The 25,877-nt window shown below is 46.1% G+C and overlaps 1 protein-coding gene across 1 annotated transcript; it reads left to right on the top strand.

The window, feature by feature from the left end:
- Nucleotides 1-8,452: 8,452 nt before the first annotated feature.
- Nucleotides 8,453-24,807, top strand: LOC142291319 (gastricsin-like). The gene is made up of 9 exons (XM_075335778.1): nt 8,453-8,530; nt 13,587-13,743; nt 13,833-13,950; nt 16,539-16,657; nt 18,447-18,646; nt 22,397-22,504; nt 23,667-23,814; nt 24,238-24,336; nt 24,468-24,807. The coding sequence occupies exons 1-9, from the start codon at nt 8,475-8,477 to the stop codon at nt 24,618-24,620; spliced, it is 1,158 nt and encodes a 385-aa protein (XP_075191893.1). The 5' UTR covers nt 8,453-8,474; the 3' UTR covers nt 24,621-24,807.
- The last annotated feature ends 1,070 nt before the right edge of the window (nt 24,808-25,877 follow it).

Here is a 25,877-nt window from a genome sequence, read left to right as displayed (position 1 = left end):
GCTCTATAGTCTCCGCCTAACCCTCAGGTGCCAGCAGCTCCTTTGTCATCTGGAGCACGGTGGGCCCCGACTGGCGATTAGGATATATACCCCCTGGTCCTAATCTGCCGGTCCCCCCGTAATAGTAAGACTGCGCCAGGGTCTGGCTGGCATGGCGGAGATGGAGCAGCTACGTCAGTTCATGCTGCAGCTTGATGCCAGAGTGAGGTCTCTGGAGAAGTCTGCTCTTGCTGCTGATATGGATGATGTGGTGGCTCAAGCGGCTGCAATGGTGTCAGTCACCAAGCCTACTCCAACCCTCCCTCACCTCTCGCTGCCCAACAAGTTTACGGGGAACAGCAAGGCATGTAGGGGATTCGTGAACCAGTGCTCAGTCCATCTAGAGCTGTTGGCTGCACGGTTTCCTACAGAGAGGTCGAAGGTGGGGTTTATCATCTCCTTGCTCTCTGATAGAGCACTGGAGTGGGCTAAACCATTGTGGGAGAGGAATGACCCCGTAGTACAGGACTCTAAGGAGTTTTTGGAGTCCTTGCGACAAGTGTTCCTGGGGCCTCAGGTCACTCACGACTCGGCCCTACAGCTACTGACTTTGGAGCAGGGGCGTACCTCCTCAAGTCAATATGCTGGGAGTTTCCGGACTCTTGCTGCAGAACTGGGGTGGTCAGAGAGGACTCTCATTCCACTGTTCTGGAGGGGATTAGCCTCGCACGTGAAGGACGCATTAGCGTCGCGTGAGGTACCAACTACCCTTGAGGGCCTCATGACTCTGGCTACACGCATTGACCTGCGGACCTCCGAACGTCAGCTGGAGCGCAGGTCAGAGGGTCGTTCAGCCACTGTAGTAGTCTCTCCTACTGCACCTCCCTTAGAGGACATCTCTGTCCCTATGGACATCTCTAGGGTTGGTGTTGCTAGGTCTTCGAGTCGCAAGGGCATTTCCTGTTTCGCTTGTGGGCAGTATGGTCATTATGCCAACCGTTGCCCAAAGCGTCAGGGTAAGCGACCACTATTGGTGACCATAGCTGAAGGTAGACTGGACTCTGCGTCATCCATTAGGGTGACGTTTCCCGGGTCCATTTCCTTTAAGGGGTCAACATGGTCCACAAGGGCAAGTGTGGACACAGGTGCTGGGGATAGTTTCATCTCCTCCTCTTTTGCCCGGCGGCATGCCATCCCGCTGGTGCAAATGCCAAGGCCAGTGAGAGTCCGTGTGGTGGATGGGTCCTTGTTGCCCAAGGTAATTCACCAGCGGACAGTGCCCATTACCCTTGCCATGTCATCTGGGCATAGGGAGACCATTTCATTTCTGGTTCTCCCTAAGGGTGCAGATGATATTCTGCTGGGTATTACTTGGTTGAAGCAACATTCCCCACATATCGACTGGTCGTCTGGGGTGATTACGCGGTGGAGCGAGTCTTGTAGCTCCCATTGCATGTCTCCATCTTCCGCCCGTCGCTCAGTGGTATCTGTGGCGACTATAGACCATTCGAGTGGGAGGGCCGCTAGAGGGGGGGTACTGTTACAAACCGGCGCCGCCATAGCCGCAAGCAGCCTGCTGCGGTTCCTGTTGCGCCCAGGCGCCGGCTGCCGTTCTTGGCCGTGCCTCGGGTCGTCCAGTTGGCTGTTCCTTCCACCACGTCTAAGTGTGGAGAGGCGGCTAGTGCGCATGCGTGCGCCGATTTACCCCAGCCAGAGTTTAAGCCCGGTGTTTTGCCCAGTGAGCATGCTCAGCCTGATTGTGTTATGTCTGAGACTAAGTCCTCAGTTCAGGCTACTGGGCATGCTCAGGCACTTAGTGCACCAGAGTCTAGGTCCGGTAAGGACCTCACTGAGCATGTCCGTGAGGTGGCAGGCCCTGATAGGGCAAAGGGTGTCAGGTGTCCTGATGACGTGGCAACTCCGGACTGGCTCGCAGAGGCCCGCCCCTATGATCTGGCACCTCAGTATTGGTTGTCAGACGATGACTGGTGAAGTGTTTGGGGCGTGGCTGCCATGAGGTCATCAATGACGTGGCAGTTCCGGATAGGTCGCATGTGATGTCACTGATGACATGGCACTCTGCTATTGGACCTTGGTGGTTCCACACTGGGTTTGGGGCGGACCCAGGTTATAAAAGGGGCTGGAGACAACATGGAGGTGCGCAGTCTTCACTTTTGCTCAGTCAGAGCACACCTCCATGTTAGAGCCTCATTGCGGCATAAGCCTATGTTGGGAAGCAGTAGGTAGGGTTAGGCGAATGGTGCCTGTCACGCCAAGATTCGTGGCTCGGCACATCAGGGTCAGGCGCCGTGCTTCCCTCCTGACGTTCCAGTCTTGCTATAGCAGCCCAGTGGCGTTAACTGGGCTGCGGCTGCTGTGCTTCCTGTCCGATTCTGCTCCCTACGCACACGGACAACGCACCTGCTGCGCCACCTGTCCGATTGTGCCCCCTACGCACACGGACAACGCACCTGCTGCGCCACCTGTCCGATTGTGCCCCCTACGCACACGGACAACGCACCTGCTGCGCCACCTGTCCGGTTGTGCCCCCTACGCGCACGGACAGCGTACCCTAGGACCCCTGTGGAGTTAACAGGGTGTTCCTTATCCTCCTCGGCTTCCCGGTCAACGCTACTGGTGTACCCATCTGGCCTGACGTGTCCTACACACACGTGGCCAGTCGAGAGGTGGCCAGAAACGCTAATCAGAGGACCGCTCGGCCTGACGTGTCCTACACACGTGGCCGACAGGGCGCTTTCGTGGCGGTCTTCCGGTCAACGCTACCTGGTTACCACCCGGCCTGACGTGTTTCCTGCACACGTTGTTGGTGTAGCGCTAGGTGCACCAAAACGCTAATCGGGTTGTCGTCCGGTCTGACGTGTACCAACACACTTGACCGGTTCCCAGAGTTCCTGGGTTATCTCAGAGCCATCCAGCTCTATAGTCTCCGCCTAACCCACAGGTGCCAGCAGCTCCTTTGTCATCTGGAGCACGGTGGGCCCCGACTGGCGATTAGGATATATACCCCCTGGTCCTAATCTGCCAGTCCCCCCGTAACACATTTACTGTGCTTAATTGATACTGCTCCAAATGTGTGTGTGAGGTGATTGAGTCCTTAATTGCAGTGCAATTTGTTCCCGCACTCCCCTTTTTCCCAGATCAGCTGCACTTGAGAACAGCGAAGAGAAAGAAGGGTGAGCCACCGACGAGTGGGGGCACTATTGCGTCTAGGTATAGGGTGCGAATCTCCGCAGCAAGGCAGGGCCATCGAAGGAGTTTTTTGGCCACACCCCATATTGCACTGCAGTATTGTTCCCACTCACCACTGTAAATTTTGTGATGGGCAGTATAAGAATTTTATTCTTATGACATATTGGACTTATAAATTATTGCTTGATGTGCAACCTAATACCTCTTCTCCCACTGACACAACAAACTGTTGTAGACTGAACATTGGTAGTTGGGAGACTACAGTATATGAGGAGATTTTTTGATGGTTTATGTGCACCCAAGCTTTGTCCTGTGTCTTTATTGTTATTTGGTGTTTATGTCTGTGTGGAAATTATCTGATTTTAAGTGAAATAATAAAATTTAAGTTTTAGGGGTTTTCCTCTTTGGTCTTCATGCTTATCACCCCTGATATATATTGTTTATGGTTGTTTGAAGCTTTGCTATTGCCAGACAGTCGCGGTGAGCAGGGTTGAGGCCTACATTGGAGGAATCAAGGGAAGCAGTAAGAAATGCCCTCGCTGACAGAACATCCAAAGAAGCCCCAAGACCACTTACCACAGAAACAGTCAATCTGTGCTTTTTAAATGACCCCGATGTGAAGAAGAAAGGAAAGATTGAAAGTCTTGAGAAAACATTGTCCTGACCCTACAAGAGCAAGTCTCAGAAGAAAAAGAGGACTGACAAAGGGTGTAGCTGTGGGCTCCCGGAGACCATAGAAATTGGCTAGTGACCTGCTTTTACTGCCAGCCAAAGAGATATGGCAGGCCTTGGACACAGAACTGACCCTACACACCCCATACCAGTCACAAAATAGAGGGAGGGTCAAGAGGATGGGGCAGTGTAGAGAGAAAAGGCATGATAGTCTTCCTCTTGCGTTGTTCAGTGTCAGACACACCCCAGCAGGGACCACTAAGTTGAGACCCTATGAAATCCTATTTAGAAGTACCCCCAAATACTTTAACTAAACTTGTTGTTTGTTTAACTAAACATTTGCCTAATATACGTTCTTGAGTATTCTCCTCCAGATCCAATCAGATCTAGATCTTTCTTTTTATCTCTCTCTTATTCTCTCTGTCTTCATCTCTTTCTCTCTCTCTTCCTCTCTCTTTCTCTATTTTTCTCTCTTTCTCTCTGTTTCTCTCTCTCTCTCTTCCTCTCTTCTCAATCTTTCTCTCTCTCTTCCTCTCTTCTCTCTCTCTCTTCCTCTCTCTCTTTCTTTCTTGCAAATATCCATGCATCCCACTACAAAAAAATGTCGGACATGAGACCAGGAGATGGCTGTCTTCCCTCTTCTACCTGATACTTTTGTGCCAAGATGATGATATCCAAGCCTGTGGAGCAGAAGATGACTGTGTATCCCACCTTTGATGATGTCCCACCATTACCGCCTGAGGACTGAGGAATATGAGACTCTGACTGAAACCAACCCTGATAAATATGAGCTGATGAGAGGACTAACACCATTTCCCTCCCTCCTGAATAATGTGTGCCAGCGTGAAACATAGCCATGAGGACAGTCAAGAGGATACACAAGCACAATACTATAGAGCTCAAGGATGGGCACAATACTACAAGGAACAGCACAATACTACAGGGCATAAGGATGGGCACAATACTACTAGGCACAATACTACAAGGCACATGGATGGGCACAATACTACAGGGCACAATACCACAAGGATGAGCACAAAACTACACTGCACAAGGATGGGCACAATGCTACTGGGCAAAATACCACAAGGATGGGCACAATACTACAGGGCACATGGATGGGCACAATACTACAGGGCACAAGGATGGGCACAATACCACAAGGATGAGAACAATACTACTGGGCACAATACCACAGGGCACAAGAATGGGCACAATACTACAGGGCACAATACCACAAGGATGAGCACAATACCACAGGGCACACAGATGGGGGATATTACTGCAGCATGGGGACATTACTACAATATGTTGCCTAAGATTACTATATGATGCTGCTATTTGTAAAACATTATTACAAGAATATGATAAAATGTAAAAAACAATTCAAATTAAAAGCATGACATTTTGTTTTTTTGCCATTAAAAATGCTTTTTTATATTTAAACTTAACTAAACAAAAAAGATTTGTTTGTTATAATATAGGTTTTTTATAATAAACAAGCAAAACATTTTTAAAACAGAGATCCAATGGTGTATAGGAAAAAAACATGAAATCGTTAGAAATGTCACTTTGTCCTGCAAAGAATGTGGCCCCTCTCAATTTTTTTTTCTATATGCGGCCCGTACACCCAGCTGTCTGACAGCATGTAACATACACATTGAAGTTGGTCAAAACACACACACGGCTGTGATGAACATGTGCAAGTTTCTGTTCTTCCTCCATCTGATCTTGCATTCTGGTTTTGTTGGCTAGTGTTTTACCAGGATAAATATGAGGGGGGTGACATTGTTGATTTCACACTTGTCTCTACAGCAAATATTGTTGCCTCTTTGAAGAGCATCAGTAGGCGATAGACGTATTTCATCAATTACCAATGCTAGATGAAAAAGTAACTTATGCTCCAATTTGGCTGCTGCATGCTAAAGTCTGTCACCTCTTTATGCAGCTTGTACATATGCTCCAACATATGTAGCATTAAATTACAACGGATTGTAATATCACAATGCTGTGCTCTGTGTCTATTGTGGATGGAGTCATGTATAGTGATGGGTGGTCTCGGAATGTAAAAGTCTGGATCCGCGCAGTTGCAAACTTACCTGAGTGCTGGACCAGCACTTAACTTGGCTGTGTAACAAAATAGGAAGAGCTGCATGTGACTTGTTTTATTATTATTATTATTATTATTATTTAAGTAAATAATTAAAAAAATGGCATGCAGTCCTCCCCAAATTTTTATACCTAGCCATGATAAAGCCCAACAGCTGGGGGCTGGTATTCTCAAGCTAGGGCGACCCATTGTTATTGGGATACCACCCAGCCTAAAAATAGCAGCCTGCAGGCACCCCAAAATTGTTGCATCCATTAGATGCAACATTCTTGGGCACTTTACCTGGCTCCTCTCGATTGCCCTGGTGCGGTGGCAATCGGAGTAATAGGGGTTAATGACAGTGCACAACAGTGTCATCAGACCCAAAATTAGTGATTGGTAGGGGTCTATGAGACTCCCCCATCACTAATTCTATAAATAAAAAGAAATAAACACAGAGAAAAATTCTTTATTTGAAATAAAATACAGCACCCTCTTTCCCTTCTTTATTAACTCCAAAAAGATTCTTGAAGTTGTGCTGTAATCCACACAATGTCCCAGGACAGTCCTGGCTCTACTACATCTGAGCCTGGAGAGACCGAAAACATGCCCGATTTCTCCAGGGTCCGGGAAACACTGACAAGGGGGACCCGGCTGGCAGTAGTGACATCAGTTCACCGGAGGTCATACTCGGGTTCCTACAGTATGACCTCTGGTGGCCTGAAGCACTCTAGCTTAAAGTGCGGGGCAGTGCCCTGCACCCCGCCAGCCATTTAACAGCCACAGTGCCGGCCAGGGGTCGGGGAGTGCGGGGCTACCTGTTCTAATCGGCCGGCACAGTTACTGTTAAAGTGTGGCAGTGTGTCCCGCAACCCACTAGCCTTTTCACACTGACAGTACCAGACTGACACTGACACACACTAACAGTCCAGGAGTGTGGTGCAGCCGCTCATCTGACGCACCTATGGGGCCTTGGGTTTTACTCGTCACCGGGCCGGTGGTGGAGAGGGATGTCGCAGTGGCCTGGCCCGGTTCTGTGGTCCCGTCAATGTCAATAAAAGATGAAGGGGTTGGGGATGATGGGATTAGTTTTCTTGTGACGCCACCTGTGGTGTGCGGCTATAATGGGAGCCGCCGCTGCGCAAGGTCTCTCTCTGCTGGGGCGGATGGTAACACAGCTGAAATGTTGCAGCTCTCCACAGGAAGAGCTAGGCCCAAGGGAGGATGTTGAGAGTAGTTGTCAACCTCAGTGTGGGAAGCGCGGGACTCAGGAAGGAACAGACGACACAGCGGTTGCAGTTTAAGGTGTTTACTCACCGAATTTCTCCTGCTATTGGACTGCCAGACTCCGCTGTAATAGGCTCCAGATGATCCCGGATAGTTCAGGGGCCGGTACCAGTGGGATACTTCGTGAGTCCTTCCTCCCTGTGCTCTGTTGTGTGAGTCCCTGCGACTTGAAGCTACACAGGGACCCAAGTCCTTGGGGTGGTTATGTTCCCTGTCCCGTATAGCAGGCAGAGCAAGTCAGTTGATGGCTGCCCTATGGTTACGGCTCCTGGCTCTATATGCTGCTTTGCCCCGGGTGCTGTTGTGGGCCAGAAGACTTGAAATCCTCCGCCCGGCGGATTCTACTGGCAGGTCTTGAAGTGCCCACCAGCCTAGGGCTTCGCACCCTGAGATGTGCGTCGGTCCTGAGGGAGCTATTAGCTCTCCCCTCAGTGACCATATTTTCCTGCATCTCATTTGGTTCCCGGTCATTTTTCTTCTCTTTAGAGTGTGTGTGTGGCTTCTCCTCCCCTGATCAGTCGCCCTGCCCATTCGAGCCACAGAGCTAGTGGATGGGAGGCCCCAGACAATATGGTGACCATCCTAAATGACTCTACCCTAACCCCGTCCCGGTGAGAGGGAAACTGGCTTATATGTGGTTGTGGATGTTGTGAACCGGCACCGACCTCCTCCTTACCCGGGATGAGTACCGCACCTCTGGTGAGATGCAGTACCCTGTTGCGACTGAAGCCTCAGGGGCGCCACACATCCCTCTGACTCCGGCTGGCACTGTCATTGTTAAACTGTGGTCACGTGCCTCGCACCACGCTAGCCCTTTCACACTGACAATGCTGGCTGGGGGTTGAGGAGTACTGGGCAGTCCCGCACCCCCTCCCCCAGCCGGCACTGTCGCTGTTAAATGATTGGCGCAGTGTGTGGCAATTCAACTTGAAGTTTACCCTCAGGGGACTGAGCCGCTCATCTCTGCTAATCACCCCTTAAAATTCTGCTAAAACTTTTCCAAGCTTGTTACGAAGTGAAATTATGTTATGAAGCTGTGTTTGGTTTTCTTAGTTTTTCCTTGGCTCTTATCTGTATGACTTTATAATACAAATTTTGATCTGGTATAAATCCTGAAAATAACTGATAAGAAAGGAGGAGGAAGGAGAGAGATTATTATCACAGGATTGTCTTTGTCGCTATATAAAGGAGAATGTGAACGCTCTTACCCACACATTGTGGAGCTGAAGGCATCAGCATGAAGCTGGTCATTCTCTTGTGCTTTTTCCTCCACCTCTCCGAGGCACAAGTAAGGTGAGCATGGGAATAAAAAGATGTCAAATAATGATGCACATTTTACAGAAAGAAGACAAAATACTTTATATCAGTATGGAAACAGATAAATGAATTTCAGAAAGTTTGGTTATTTTACAAATACATTACTTAATTAATTATTATAATATGGATACTATTATTAGTTCACCACTCTTAATCATTAATTATTATTCAAAGTTTTCACCCATTTAAAATAAAGCATCCAGCCATAGTCTGCTTTTACAAGCATTTATAAGTGAAGGGAACTGTGCGCCAAGAGCTTCATGGCATGAGTTTCCATTGCTGAGCCTTACACAATGTTAATGGAGAGGCACAAAACGCGCTGTGACTGGTCCCCGGAGCAGTGGCAGCGTGTTCAGTGGAGTGACAAACTATAATTCAGTATCTGGAAGTCTGATGGATGAGTCCAGATATGGTGAAATCCAAGATAATCTTTCCAGCCTGACGGTATTGTGCTAAATGTAAAATTTGGTGGAGGTGGAATCAAGCTATGGCTGTTTTTCAGTGGTTGACCTGGGCTCCTCAACTGTAGGGAAGGATAATCTTAATGCTTCAGCATACCAAGACATTTTCTATAATAATATGCTACAAACTGTGAGAACAGATTAGGGAAGGCCCTTTTCTATGCCTTTTCTGTTCCAGCACAAACAAGGTCTATAAAGCCATGGTTGGGTGAGTTTGTAGGGAAGAATTTGACTGGTCCACGCAGACGGCTTATCTCCATCCAACACTTTTGGCATGAACTAGAATGGAGATTGTGTGCCAGGTCCTCCAACATATGTGTCCGACCTCACAAATGTCTTCTGGATGACAGGGCAAAATTTCCCACCAACACAAGCCAAAATCTTGTAGAAAGCCTTTCTAGATGAGTGGAAGCTGTTTCATCTGCAAAGGGAGATCCACTTCCATATTAATGGCTATGGATTTATAATTGGATGTCAAGGAAGCTTTTATAATTGTAACGTGTATCTGTCCCAATATGTCCATATAGTTTATCTTGTACTAAGCCTATGCGAGATCAAAATCCCAGCGACAATCACACACCTACAGGTTTCTGAGCTTAGATCTCTAGGCATTATTTCTAGGTCATTGCTTGCATACAACTTGTCCTTACACCGGGGACTGTAGACTATCTGATGTACTAAAAACTGACACTTCCCAGTATAATATATAGTATATAGTCCAATCCAGGGTCCTGTCTAATAAATTGCTTGTCAACTGTTTTCAGTAGTCACCAGCAGAATTGTAAAATTACAAACTATTCCAGTTGACTTTTGGGCTAATTGATCAAGACTGGCCTTTCCTACTCCAGTCTTCAGGAAAGCACACTGGAGTAAGATGCACCCATTCCAAGAATTTTGTGGCAGTTAGAAATCTACTCTACTCTACTACGGGCTTTTCTTAAATCTTGACTACTTTGGGAAAAGTGTCTTTCCTCTTTTTTTTTCGTTGAAAGAAAAATAAATTTATGGGGTAAAGTAAATGATGAATTAACGCCATGTCTATACATGAAGTATAAAATGGTGTTCATAGAGGGGCATCACATTTCACTTAAAGAAATTCAAAAATCATATTTCCCATATCAAAAGCTTTAAGTGAGTTTTCCAGGATTTTTAGAGGTCTTTTAAAGGAATTTGTCACTCTGAGAGCAGTGTTATGTAGGGGCAGAAGCCCCAATTCCAGTAATGTGATCGCTTACTGGACTGCTTTGTTGTAGTTTTGATACAATTAATGGATTTCTGCTACAGATCTTCCAGTTCTCTGAATGCTGAGCTCTGTATAACCCCGCCCACACCACTGATTGTCAGCTTTCTGTATACACTGAGCATAGGCAGAAAGCTGCCAATCAGTGGTGGGGAGGGTTTGCAAGGCTCATTAATATGGAGGACTATATATCACCCTGTTTAGTAGTCCTCTAGTGATAGTGATAAGCTCCTGCTGTTAAAATGGAGATTTTATCAAAACTACAGCAAAAGTCCCAGTAAGTGACACAATGCTAGAATCATGCTTCTCTCAGATTAGGTGGCAAAAACCTGGTGACAGATTATTTTTAAACAGTTATTCCTAAAATAACAATGTGGCCTTATAATAATGTACATGTACATCTATTTACACCAGTTTTACATCTGTGAAGGGTTTATATTCATAGCTATGCATGTGCTCTGAGAAAAATAATGTGATTATGGGATGAGTCCTTTAATATCAGATCAGCTGTTTGCAGATTTTGATTTTTTCGGATATACACAATGTAGAAAGCTATGATTCTGTACATTATGTATTGGCAGTTCCTAGGTGTGGCAGCATAGCTCCCATTCACTTCAACAAAGTGTCACTTTGCTTGCTACAGTTTTAATAAAATGCTTATTTTATCTGCTGCAGATCTACCAGTTCTCTGACTGCTGAGGTCTTCTGCATAACCCAGCCCACACCACTGGTTGACAGCGTGTATACGCTGTGCATAGGCAATAAGCTGACAATAAATGGTGGTAATATAAACACATAAATAATAGTAATAAAAGTAATTTTATCAAAACTATGCATGTGTGACGCCCCCGTGTCAGCAGCTCGGATCCAGATCAGCGGTGGCTCGAGGGGCGTCCGGACCTGGGGGTCGTGCGGCCACTCAAATAAAGGGGGGGCTATGTATAGGGGACAGTGTGGAAAGTTCATGATGCCACCCGTGATGTGTGGTAAGGGTAAAGTACCTCTGCTGCGGCTGGGAGTACCCAGTGGGGATGGGGTGGGCTGCCAGGTGTTTAACCCCTCCACAGGTAGGGGGGTTGTGTTGTGTGACGCCCTGGACCCCCAGGGGTCACAGTACAGTAATACCACACACACACACCCTCCCTTGGTTAGGTGTCACCAGTCAAACAAAACCCTTGTTGCCTCCTCCAGGGTCTGATGTCCACACCAGGTGGGGCGGAGCCAGGTGGTTGGCCCCACCCACCGAGGAGTTCACAGGCCTGGCGGTGGGAAAAGTAGTCAGTTGAGTTGAGTTGAGTTGAGTGAGTTGAGTTGAGTGGAGTTGAGGAGTTGAGTGTGGAGGTGAGAGGAGTAAGAACTGCGTGTGTCTCGGTTTGAGCCCAGGCACAATCAGCAAGGTCGGCAGATGGTGGTGGCCGTCTGCAGAAGTTGGTGGAGGTCAGCGGAACCGTAGGACCGGGGTCGGGCGGTGGCCTGCCGGTACCGAACCGGGGAGCAGAAGCCAAGCACCAAGGCAGGGTACTCAGACCCCGACTAGACTCGGAGGCTGCCGTAAAGGTCAAATTCTCTGATTGCGGTCTGGACCTCAGGTGTTCATTCCCAACCAAGTCCTGTTAGAAGGCAACAGCCCAACCCGTCTGGATAAGAGCCACTGCCAAGGGCCAGAGATCCAAGGGCCAGCGCCTGCGGGCAACTGGGCTCTCCTGACACGTACACACCGGGGAGCAGACTACCCGTGGGAAGCCATAGGAGTCAACCCCACATACACAGGTGCAGGGAAACAACAGCCACCATCAACCCGTCCGGGGAGAGTGAGAACACCGCAGCCGACTGTGGGCCCCGTCCATCCAGCCGTTTGGTTTACCAGAGACTCTGTCCTTTGTGTCTGAGTGAGTACAACAGTGCCATCCGGCACCACGCTGCCCTGCAACATTGCACCCGCGCCCACGCTGTCTCCCCGCATCCGGCCTCTGCACCTGCGCCTATACCTCCACCCCGCAATCGGGCCCCAGGACCAACAGCTCCTACCCACGGAGGGGTCAACACCTTAGCTGCTCTCCGCCATCACTCCCGGGATCCCCTGTCACCAGCAGCGGTAGTGCCCACCGTCACCACAACCCGTGGGTGGCGTCACGACCGACATCCCACCACCAACCTTCCCTTTTCACTCGTGGGCGAGGAGGCGCTGCTCGATCTCCAGGTCCAGCCCCGTGCTCGAGCCACCGAGGAGCAGAAGCACTGGACCCGAGCGCCAGCGATTGTCCAGACGAGCGGCGTTCCCACCCGTACGTCCGAGACAGATGGCCCGGGACTCGGTGATGGTGTCGGGAGGTGCCGTCGGGCCGGTAAGGGTTAATTGCGTACACACTCAGTCTAATAATGCTGACAACCGTGGTAAACGAAAGTTCTTGATGCCACTGCAGCAGGGAGGGAGCACGCCTGGATTCCGTGCCCATTGGTGTTGCTTGTTAGCCTGTGACCTTGACTTTGGCACCTCTTTACTGTAGTTGATCCCTTTTAGCCTAAAACTAAACGGGTCCCGCTCACCCGTATGGCTAACGGAGTGAGCTTGCTGTCAGGGTTCACGCTTGGGATTTTCTGAACTACGCAGTGTGAAAGTCCTATTGCCCTCGTTACGCTAGTACCCCTATTTTGGAGCGGGTGGAGAACAGATCTTGAAGGCTCCGTCCTCGTCGGGTGAATTAACAGGACACCTGAAGCTACTTCCTGGCCTGGTGTCCACGTACACCGTGCCCTGGCCCCTGCCCGGTGATGGCACAAGGATGCCGGCTGTCCTCCTCGACAGTCCGTGCCTCTTGTCACAATCCCCTGCGACCGGGGTCCAGCTCCTACCAGGCCCAGACCAACGTCTGCCACCTAGTAAACGAGGAGCCCAGCTCCTGACCTCTCCACTTGAGAGTCACCACTCAACACTAACTGTCTCCTAACACTCCTGACCTCCCCTTAACCAACCCCCCAAGTGGCCAGCCCTATTCCTTCAGGCTGTCCACTGGTGTGTCTGGTGGGTGTGGTGCAGAGTGTTCCTAGGGTTTTCATTAGCTTGTTCTTAGCAACACCAAAGGTCAGGGACCCGTAACCAAGGAGGAGATGGACATCATACAGAAGGGCAGATTGCACAATACCCTGTGACGACCTGATAGGCCAGGGCGTCACACATGCAGCTCAGTAAGTGACACATCACTGCAATCAGGGTCTCTGTCTCTACAATATGCTGCTCAGAGTAGGTGGGAAAAACCTGATGACAGATTTGCTTTAATAAAAATATCATCAAATTGGATAACATGACCTCTGTTTATCTTTTCGATTTAAGGGTCCCATTGAAGAGACTGAAATCCATAAGGGAAACAATAAGGGATGAAGGAATCCTGGAGGATTTTATGAAGACTCATGTAAAAGAACCAGCTATAAAATACAATCTAAATAGTCTAAACGACTATGGCGTGGTGTATGAACCTATGTACCTGAATGTACGTACTGCATAGCACAAGGGTTTAAAAAAGTTCATATGTACTATGAGAACACTACTTGAGTATGTGTAATTGGTATTTCTTTGTAGAACTATTATTTTGGTGAAATCAGCATTGGGACACCACCGCAGAACTTCTTAGTTGCCTTTGATACTGGTTCTTCCAATCTTTGGGTCGCTTCTACATATTGTCAAAGTCCAGCATGCAGTAAGTGACATTTATTAGTAAAGGTATAAGTATCGTGTAAAGTGTTCTTTGAACATGTAGGAACCAACAGGAAAACATTGTGTTCTCAAATTGCAGAGGGCTTTTTCATGGGTGGATCTCCAGGCAGGAGGCACACGACCATCAAGAAGGAGGGGTGCATTTTCAAGTTCTTAAAGAGGACCAACCACCAAGATTTTCGAGATGAGGTAAAGGCAGTGCCATACAGACAGTAAGATGCTGAAGGAACTGATGCTTGGTTGCAGAAATATCTTTAATCAAAGTTGCAGAAATGCCCTGCACTTTGATTGATGTGTGCAACATGGGCGGACCTTTGTGGATTGGGTCCTCTCTGTAAAGTCCTCCTCCAGTATCCTCTTACTTGCCCCCTTTTTTTTATTTGAATATCGTGCCGCACCGCCATTGCTTTTGGTGGCATGTGCGCTTTGACACAATGATTCTGTCTTCACTAAAATGGCACCGGAGTCTGTGCATGCGCGGACAGAAATCTTCAGCACTGTTTTATTGAAGACACTTCAGTGAAGCATATGGGAGGCAACAGCACATGGCAGATTTTTTTTTTTTACATCTGCGCACGCTCCCTTGCCACTCATAGTCTCCCCCATAGTGTCTTCAATAAAATGGCCGGATATCGTGGTTCATGCACGTGCGGACTCTGGCGCCATTTTAATGAAGACAGAAACACTGTGTCAATGCGCACAAGCAATAGCAATGGCGGAGCGGCTGGAGATTCAAATAAATAAAAGGGGGCCATATCATAGAGGAAGCTGGAGGAGGACTTTACACCGAGGACCCAATCCACAAAGGCCCACCCATGTTGCACAAGTCAATCAAAGTGCAGGACATTTCTGCAACTTTCATTACAGATATTTCATCAACCAAGCATAGGATCTTTCAACAACAGGTATGTCTGGATTCAGCATCCTAGTGCCAGTATGGCTCTGCCTTTACCTCATATTGCAAAATACTGGTAGTTGGTCCTCTTTAAGAAATTGCAACGCATAACACTATAAGTGCATATTCCTTACAGCAGCCATGATAAATGTATGTGTGAAGCCCCACAGGTGTTGTGTCGGTGTGCATTACCTTTAGGGACTCCACGTGATGGGACGGTTCTGGTCACAGGTACGGAAACTTCTTCTGGGATTGTTGGGACGCCACTCTCGGTATTGCGGTCATTGGGGACCGCCACTACAGATTAAGGGGGTGCCTGGGGCTGATGGTGGGTGCAGTCGGATGTAGTGGCCTCCCGAGAGTGAGGCAAGCCCCAGGGCCCTGTGTAGGTGTGTGGAACCACAAGGCGCAGAATAACTCAACACAAGCAGGATGTCTTTCAGGGGTTTTACTCACTGTTGATGGCAGGGTGAGTAACCCGGGCGTAGCTGGGATGAACCAGGCTGGAACCAGGTGTCCTTCAGGCTGACTTGTGAGGGTGGCTACTGACTTGCCTTCCTTAGCCCTTCTGTTGTTTGTGATGACCCCGACTTGCAGTCCCTACAGGGGTCACCCAGGGAAGTTACTGCTCCCCTCGTTTCGGCCCGTTTGCTTGTAGCCTGGACCAGGTCACTCTGGCTGCTTGCCTCCAGTGAGCTATGGGCCCTCACTTTGCTACGTGGCTGTGGACTCTGTGGTGTTGTCTTGGGGGTTTGAAGTGCCCCCTCAGGCAGGTTTGGCAGAAGAAAGGTGGATCTATCTCTGCACTGGGACCTGTTACCCGTTTGGGCCTTGTTCCTCCCTGGCAGTCCTCTTACTCTCCACTCCGTTGCTCTCTCTTTAGCCTTGGGTGGATTTCGGGTGGCACTACCAGATGACCGTTCTTCCCCGTCAGTAGTCACTGCACGGATGCTATTAGACTGCGACAGCTCCAGGATCTGCTTCTGCTTTCCCTGAGCTGCACACTAAACCGGCTCACTTGTGGGACCTGCACGTCTGCTCTGTCTGAGCTCCACACTCTAACTGCTACTCCCTTGACACTCCTTCACTGACTGACTCAGCTCACTCCTCTTTTCTTCCTTTCCCCACTCGTGCCTGCCTACGCTACCTAGCAACCAGGCTCTCTACCACACCCCTTGAGTGGACATGGAGGCACGCCCCCTCCTGCAAGCTCTCAGGAGTCCTCCCAAAGGTACATGTGTGAGACCTGATCACTATGCGCCTGTGTAGTCACACCTCGGTCAGCCTTCTGGATTACCTGTATTGTACTGCCCCCAGTATGGGTGCAGTACTCCGTGGTGCCTGACCAGGTCAGGGGCGCCACATATGCCCCAATGCACTTTCCATCCCGATTTGCACATGATGGCGCCTGATTATTTCGTCCTGGCCATGGGATTTTTGATTTAGTAAATTATTGTTTTTTTGTAAAACAAATAGGTCAATCTATACGGACTTATTTAACAATCAGTGTAACCCTTATACCAGATTCTCTACAAATTGCAATGTATTGTCATGTAATATTAAATATTTATTTAATATTGATATATTTCTGTTTTATATTCATATAATTCTGTTTTATGTTTATGTGGTATCTATATAGTTGTACTTTTTAGACTGACTGTATTCTTTATATGTAGCCAATCACCCTCTCTTCAATCCGGGGCAGTCATCTACATATAGTACCAATAACCAACAGTTTGCCATGTCCTATGGGAGCGGCAGCATGACTGGAGTGCTAGGTTATGACACCGTCACTGTGAGTACTAAAACAATGAACTCAACATGATTATGTGGTAGGTTTGTGTTTGGTGCATATTGCCATTAAGACATTCCAGGGATTCAAATCACCTGTGTCTACTTCCCATAAATCTTCAGAATAGGCTCCCCTCAAATGTCTAAAAGATGAAGGTCCTCAGGGAATAAAGAGGTAGGTGCCCCTGAGGCTTCAGTCGCCACAAGGTATTGCATCTCACTTAAGGTGCAGTACTCATTACAGGTAAGGAAGGGGTTAACCGCTGGTGTTTACCACATTCACAGACAACATACAGTTAGGTGCTTTCCCACTGGGATTGGCCTAGGGTAGACAGGGGGTGTCCATCACGAGGCATGGGACTTCCCGGTCACTAGGACAACCACCTGTTGGGCGGGCACCACTTGGGGGAAAGGAAGGAGCATCTTCTCACATAGTCAGTCAACCCCAGGCACAGCTCAGGGTAAGGAGACAAATCGGGACCTTGGTCCAAAGCAACTACCTTTTAACTTCTGGGATCTCTGCGGGGCCCAAGGCTTGGAGTAGGAAGCTCAGCCTGGGTTCTCCACAGCGCAGGGGAATCCCAGGGTCCGCGGAGTGTGCAGGAAGCACTCGCGGCTCATTCCACATACCAGACACGGGAGTGGAGGGACCCCCTACCAGGAAGGACACACAGTGGGAACACCGGTGGTGACCTTTGAACTATTCGGGATCGGCTGGAGCCCATCATAGTGGAAACTGGCACTGGTGACGACAGTTGCATTGAGTAAAGAAAACTTTGAACCGCAGCCCCTGTGTCGTCCTTGTGTCATCCCATACCACAGGTGGCGTCACGAGACAACTACCCCCACCATCTCCCCCTTCCATCATTCACATCTCCCTTTTGTGGACACCTTGGGGCCACGAAACCGGGCCAGGCCGCAGTGACATCCCCCGAAGACCCACCTTCATCACCGGCCCGGTGATGAATAAAAGAAACCTCGGCCCGTGGGGTGCCTCACTTACATGGCTCTGTGCATTCATTCATATGGAACCCAGCATCCAATGGATTCTTATGGATATACGTATTAAAGTATGGACGACATTCCAGTCGAAAGATAGACAAGTGTACGTGGAAGGGGGTGAAAATTCCAACCCAACGTTTTGGAGTAAAGCACTACACTTATGATGTCCATCAGAATTCATGATGACCAATCCTAGATCAATATCTTGTATTCATCCAATATATATGACAGAATACTTCTTAGACAGAAAACAACACCAACATTTTGACTTTTATCATAGTGATATTTTGCAAGAAATGAAGAACAATTAAACCCGAGCGTCCAGTGCTTAATAGTGTAGCCAGTAAAAAGAAATATGTTATAACTGTGCCTGAGGAGTTAACAGTATTTAAAGGGACTCTGTCACCAGGGTTTTGATACCTCATCTATAAGCAGCATGATGTAGGGCCAGAGACCCTAATTCCAGCGATGTATCCGTTACTTGGCTATTTGCTGTAGTTTTGATGAAATTACTGTATTCTCTGTATAAGCTTGTCTACACCAGTGACTGACATCTTTAAGTGTTCACTGTGCATAGCCAGAAAGCTGCCTATTAGTTGTGGGAATGAGTCATACAGAGCTTATGAATATAGAGGACTCCATGGCAGCAGGTTTCCTAGTCTTCTATTGATAATCTCCTGCTGATAAAACAGTGATTAGATCAAACCTACAACAAGCAGTCAAGTAAGTGACATCACTGGAAAATAAGACACTTTATGGAGGAATCAGCTTTTATTTATTGTATCTTGTAGGTACAAGGTCTGTCTATCCAAAATCAGGAAATTGGTCTGAGTGTCACGGAGCCCAGCAGCTTCTTTTATTATGCCAAGTTTGATGGGATTTTTGGAATGGCCTACCAATCAATGTCTGCCGGAGGAGCTACAACTGGCGTGCAGGGGCTAATACAACAAAATCTTATTCCACAACCAGTGTTCAGCTTCTATCTCACCGGGTGAGCACTAGCAACAAAAAAAACAATCTTCACAATTACATTTTGTCATTCTTGTCATGTTAAATGGTCTTCCAACTCCGTATTAATATCAGGTTCCCAATTTTGATGATCTTCCCAAGTTGGCCCCTTTCTCCTTACCTATTAAGCAACTATCATCTCCTTGTGCCCACCTTTTGTCTTGTAACCTGTATAGAGAAATTCCTTACCCAAGTCAGCAGCCACATTATGGAGCTCTGCACATATGAATGCTACTTGTTAGAAGTAGAAGGGCTCTAGTGCAGGCAGATCAAACTGGAAGAAACCTCAAAAAGAGACTTACCTGGCCTCTTTATATTAGGGACTTCTCCTGATAGAGATAAGCTGTATGGTGCCCCCACTAAAGGTCTACTGCACATCATAGCGGAGTTGTCTCATGGACAAGCAAAAGGACTACATTGTAAGCATGTATGACTATTTTACATGAGCCTTTTTAGGATGTCCATGACTTATGAATTGAAGACCTATCTTTAGGATAGGTCATCATCATCACATTTGTGGGGTCTGACCCCCAGCATCCCCAATGATCACCTGTTTTCAGCTCCCACTGTGATTGGATGTACAGAGTATATAGAGTTGGCTCTCTGCATCTCAGTTCCTATTGAAGTGAATGGGAGCTGAGCTGCACTATCTAAGAGTGGCCCCTATACAGAGCCATGCTATTCTAAAGATGGCTTTACACGCTACGAGATCGCTAAAGCGATCTTGTTGGGGTCAGCGATGTTGTTGCGTGTGACACCTATTAGCGATTTTGAATCATCGCAAAAATGTTCAAAATCGCTAATCGGTGACATGCCCCCCTCTTCCCAATTATCGTTGCTGCTGCAAAAACGATGTTGTTCCTCGTTCCTGCGGCAGCACACATCGCTATGTGTGACACCGCAGGAACGAGGAACCTCTCCTTACCTGCGCCCTGCCAGCAATGAGGAAAGGAGGTGGGCGGGATGTTCGTCCCGCTCATCTCTGCCCCTCCGCTTTGATTGGGCGGCCGCTTAGTGACGTCGCTGTGACGCCGGTTCGCCAGTCACAGCAACGTCACAGAGCAGGTATGTGCGTGTGATGCTGCCGTAGCAATAATGTTCTCTAAGGCAGCGATCACCACATATCGGTCGTACGATGGGGGCGGGTGCTATCACGCTCGACATCGCTAGCATCGGCTAGCGATGTCGCAGCGTGTAAAGCCCGCTTAACTCTGTACACTATGGTGGTCATGGACACCCGCAAATCAGATATTGATAAGTGATCATTTTTATTGAGTTCTAGGTTAGCCTTATTTTCTTGTCAATATTGGTGACATTAGAAACTCATCAAAAAATTAATTTATCAGGGCACATGCATAAACACAGAAAACCCAGATCTGATTAAAAGGGTTAAATATACATACATTATCTGACACAATGAAGTAATTGTCTGTCACTTCAAATAAATGACAAATCCTAAAGTGGTTCTTTTAGAATGGGGTAAAAGGAAGTCCCTAATACACCGTGTGCAAAATTATTAGGCAAGTTGTATTTTAGAGTATTTGTTTTTATTATTGATCAACAGCTATGTTCTCAATCAACCCAAAAGACTCATAAATATCAAAGCTTAATATTTTTGGGAGTTGGAGTGTTTTTTTTTTTAGATTTGGCTATCTTAGTAGGATATCTGTTTGTGCAGGTAACTATTACTGTACAGAATTATTAGGCAACTTAAAAACCAAATATATTCCCATCTCACTTGTTTATTTTCACCAGGTAAACCAATATAACTGCACAAAATTTAGAAATAAACATTTATGACATGCAAAAACAAAATCCTCAAAATTAGTGACCAATATAGCCACCTTTCTTTATGATGACACTAAACAGCCTACCATCCATAGATTCTGTCAGTTGCTTGATCTGTTTACGATCAACATTGCGTGCAGCAGCCACCACAGACTCCCAGACACTGTTCCGAGAGGTGTACTGTTTTCCCTCCCTGTAGATTTTACATTTTTGGGGGGACCACAGGTTCTCTATGGGGTTCAGATCAGGTGAACAAGGGAGCCATGTCATTATTTTTTCATCTTTTAGACCTTTACTGGCTAGCATGTGATGGACCATTGTCCTGCATGAAAATCATGTTTTTATTGAACGATGCCAACTTCTTCCTGTACTGTACTGCTTGAAGAAGTTGTCTTCCAGAAACTGGCAGTAGGTCTAGGAGTTGAGCTTCACTCCATCCTCAACCCGAAAAGGTCCCACAAGTTCAACTTTGATGATACCAGCCCATACCAGTACCCCACCTCCACCTTGCTGGCGTCTGAGTCGGAGTGGAGCTCTCTGCCCTTTACTGATCCAGCCTGTGGCCCATCCATCTGGCCCATCAAGAGTCACTCTCATTTCATCAGTCCATAAACCCTTTGAAAAATCAGTCTTAACAAATTTCTTGGCCCAGTCTTGACGTTTTATCTTATTTTTCTTGTTCAAAGGTAGTCTTTTTCAGCCTTCCTTACCTTGGCCATGTCCCTGAGTATGGCACACATTGTGCTTTTTGATACTCCAGTAACGTTGCAGCTCTGAAATATGGCCAAACTAGTGGCGAAACACATCTTGGCAGCTTCACGCTTGATATTCCTCAATTCATGGGCAGTTATTTTGCACCTTTTTTGCCCAACAAGCTTCTTGCGAACCTCTTAGCTTTAAAAGTTTGGCAATTTCAAGACTGCTGCATCCCTCTGCAAGACATTTCACAATTTTGTACTTTTCAGAGCCCGTCAAATCTCTCTTCTGACCCATTTTGCCAAAGGAAAGAAAGTTGCCTAATAATTAAGCACATCTTATATAGGGTGTTGATGTCAGTACACCCCACCCCTCCTCATTACAGTGATGCGCATCACCTGATTTACTTAATTGGTGGTTGGCTCTCAAGCCTATACAGCTTGGAGAAGGACAAAATGTATAAAAAGCATTATGTGATCAAAATACTCATTTGCCTAATAATTCTGCACACAGTGTATAATTCAAACTGCAGCCCATCCTACTTATATGTCAAGATGGGCTGCAGACTGAAGACATACAGATTCCGAGATGTGTTTCTTAACTGACAACAGCTGTATCACACATTCCCAATCAGCAGTCAGGAGCATGGCTGCGAAATGTGAAGAAATATGTTTTAATCCATGTTGTGCTAAGATCTCCAGCTTCATCCTCCTCCTCCTCCATCAGTTTGTTAGCTTTATGGCAGTGCATGAAGACTAATTGTGTTCAACTGCGAAACAAATAAACATTGAGAATGATGAAGGTGGCACCCCATTGTGCTCAGTGAGGTAGACATATATTTCTTCACTTATGACAGCCATGCTCCTGGATGACTGAGGTATGAGTGAAACAGCTCTTGGCAGTTAACCCAAAGGTTGTGAAAGCTGTATGTCTTCAGTTTGCATCCCGTGCTGACTTTTGAATAGGATGGGCTGTAGTTTGAATTATATCAGGGACACCATTTTAGCTCATTTTCAGAGAATACCTTTAAGAAAATAATACCTTAAAACTAAGAGGATCCACTTATTGAGTCTTCCAAAATGTGTTTATGTAAGAGCCAAACACATCTATAATTTGCAAAAGAATTAAAAATGAGATTATAGAAAAACAGTGAATGGAAACATCAGTGTTTTCACTTTAGGAAAATATTTGGTTAAATAGAATTTAAAGCAAGAACATGCAGAACATAATGTGTGCTCTCTTTTCCTAGGCAATCTGGGGAAGTTATCTTTGGGGGAGTGGACAGCAGCCTGTATTCCGGTCAGATCATTTGGGCTCCAGTGACTGAACAGATTTACTGGCAGATTGCTATTGATGAGTGAGTATTGTACGAAATGTGTCATAGCTAAGTATTACATTAATGCAAAAAGGTTTTAGTTGTTACACACACAAATACATATATCAGTTTATGCTGATATCATGGTAATTTAATCACCATAAATAAATGGTTGAATAGAATATAAACTTCAGAAACATTTTTTTGTGTATATAAGTCATATATAGTATGTCTCTATGTTTTTATATATACAGCGGGTAAAATAAGTACCTGCACTCGCAGGGGGTTGGACCCGATGGCCCTTGAGGTCCCTTCCAACTATACCATTCTATGTATAAGTATTCAACACTTCACCAATTTTCTAAGTAAATATATTTGAAAAGGTGCTAATGACATGAATTTCTCACCAAATGTCGGTAACAGCCCTTCCAATCTACACAGACAAGGAAATCGAACCACTGATCTCCATAAATTTAGTGGTGTATTAATAAGAAATGACACAGGGAAAAAGTAGTGAAACAGTAACAGTTACTGAAATTTATTTACTACTCCTTGCAAAAGCCTTTGTTGGTAATGACAACTTCAAGATGCCTCCTGAATGGAGAAACTATTTGCATGCATTGCTCAGGTGTGATTTTGGCCAATTCTTCTACACAAACGCTTCAAATCCTGAAGGTTCCATGGGCTCCTTCTTACATATTTTGTACATTATCATTTGTTTGTATCATATCATTTGTTTGACAGAGATATAGTTGAAATTTTCTACTTTAAATTTTATATATTGTTTTCAGATGTTATGTTACCATACAGACATAAACTGATTATGTCAAGAAACATAGGTTTCCAGTAGAACATAGGTTCCCAGTTACTAGATATGCCTTGACATGGCTACTGGGAAGATATCGAAAATGGCCATTTTTGTATGCTACATATCTCAATTTTTCCTAGATTTCCTTAAGCAGTAATGCATATCTATATTCTGGCATTCATTGTTTGCATGCTTTAGCATTTCAGAGTGCAACTGTCTTTTTTTTTATATTATATGCTCAGTTTTGCACCTGTTCAGACTGCAATTTGGGAGTGCCATCAGTCTTTTTGTCTATGTCAAGAAACATGGTTTGTTTTTTTTATAACTGCAGTCCTTATATAACACCTTATATTTATGATGGTCTTATAATTTGACCTTTTAATCTCTTTACTCCAGGTTCTCTGTTAATGGGCAAGCAAGTGGTTGGTGCAGCCAGGGATGCCAAGGCATTGTGGATACAGGAACGCCTCTTCTTACCATCCCACAACAATATCTTGGCGACCTATTACAATATATTGGTGCCCAGCAAGGACAAAATGGAGAGGTAATAATTCTTCTATGTTTCTTGAAAGGAATCTGTCAGCATGGCTGTTTAGGCACTTTTTCTACAATGAAAACGACGCCTGTTTTTGGAAAGATCTTATGTGTGTCATGAGAAATCTAGTGTAAAAGTCATACAGAAATCCATCTGGAAGTGCACTGGGGGCGTGTCAATGCACTTGTACTGGTTCTTTAAAGTGCATTACCATGCCCCAGTGTACCTCCAATCTTATTAACATATAGGTTCTATACTAGATTTCTCATGACTGGTAAACTAGATCTCTACAAACAGGGAATCATTATTATAGGAGACATTTGCCTATACAGCCATACTACTTCTTCAACTTGTCAAATATGCAGACGCAAACATGTCGCTCGATGCAAAAACTAAAATTATTGGCCTCATACTTTACTTTTTTCTGCACAGTATTATGTAAACTGCAACAATGTACAGAGTCTGCCAGCAATCAGTTTTACTATCAGTGGAGTCCAGTTTTCTATACCTCCTTCCGGATACATCTTACAGGTATCATAAAATCCCCCCTTAACAGGCAAATAATGTATCTATTTGTCCTAATTATGTATTTCAGTTATTAATGTGTTAACATAACATGTAACTATCACTGTGGAAGCATCACCTCTCCTTGTATGTTACAGATTAACGGATACTGTGAAGTTGGATTTGAGTCCACATACCTGCCTTCTAGAAACGGCCAACCTCTTTGGATTCTGGGCGATATCTTTCTTCGGCAGTACTATTCTGTTTATGATTTTGGAAATAACCAGGTTGGCTTTGCCGCCATGGCTTAAATAACTCCTTGCTCTAAGTTTCTAAACATTGAGGTAAAAGAAGGAAAAGACCAGTAATTTGGAATCAAAATATGGCCAATGTTACATGGATCATTTCTGGTTGTAACACTGCAGATAACACCTGATAGAAGCAGCACAAAACGTGTTCAGATGGAATATGGAAGAATAAATACTGCTATGGACATTACTGTATTGGTCCTGAATTTCTTTTCAACATGGACTATAGAAGTGTTACATGACTATATAGTATAGACATCTTACATAATGTCACAAATGATTGACATGAGAACAGCATAATTAATATTACAACCATTAACACCAATTGTCAATGGAGTCAATGGTGCTTATGGTTTACCATGACGGGGCAGCCATAACCAATTGTTGTCTCAGGTCCTTTGGTCACTATGACTAGGGTCACATCCTCGAAGCACATGGTGCACTAATTTTTTTCAGTAGAATGATGGCCACCATGATGATACCTTGATAGACCCCGTTTTGAGTCCATCTGGTGACTATGACGTCTGTCATGTGGCAGCATTCTTTCTTGGCATGTATTTTTGTTTGATAGAATAGAATATCAGAATTCATAACACGAGTGTGAATACATCCGAAAATTGATGAACAAGGTGGAAGAACATCAGACCAAGAAGGATTTCACAAATCCTTCACAAGAAAATTAGTTTGGTGGTTGTGAAGAGGGATGGCCAGGGGTGCGGGTCAGACCCCAACATAGTTGTAGGCAAGCCTCTCTCTCTCTGCAGGCCATGCCCCAGCCCCCTCCACAGAGTAAGTTGTTGTTGGCGGGGTTCATGGTGTGGTGTATGGACTTTGTGTGTGCAAGCCATTCTCATTCAAACCAGGAATCTCCTGCAGGGGATTAACGGACACAGATACATTGTTCTCATCCAACAGACGTTTACTGATAGTTACGCACAGTATTTCTTTCACAAAATTACTGTGGGCACAGCCCTTGAACATTGTAGGCATGGAACATTTGACTTCAAAGCACACTTCTACTGCAGACCACTCCATAGTTCCTGGCACTACCGCTGTTGTTCTCATGTCCTCTCCCTCACTATCTGATACCACGGTTCTACTCAGTAAAGTCAAGAAGTCTTGCATGGCCATGGTCGCCTTGAACTCTTGGGATCACGCTTCTACTAACGGTTTCCAACCTTCGTTGGACAAAGCTCATCTACTGGATTTCGCCGTGCTGACTTGTTCTTCCAAATCTATGTCAGACCTTCACTGGAAAAA

The sequence above is a fragment of the Anomaloglossus baeobatrachus genome, chromosome 2 (genome assembly GCF_048569485.1).
Source record: "Anomaloglossus baeobatrachus isolate aAnoBae1 chromosome 2, aAnoBae1.hap1, whole genome shotgun sequence".
Classification (NCBI taxonomy): domain Eukaryota; kingdom Metazoa; phylum Chordata; class Amphibia; order Anura; family Aromobatidae; genus Anomaloglossus; species Anomaloglossus baeobatrachus.
Note: the sequence above shows the minus strand (reverse complement) of the source record. Positions and strands in the feature narration are given on the sequence as shown.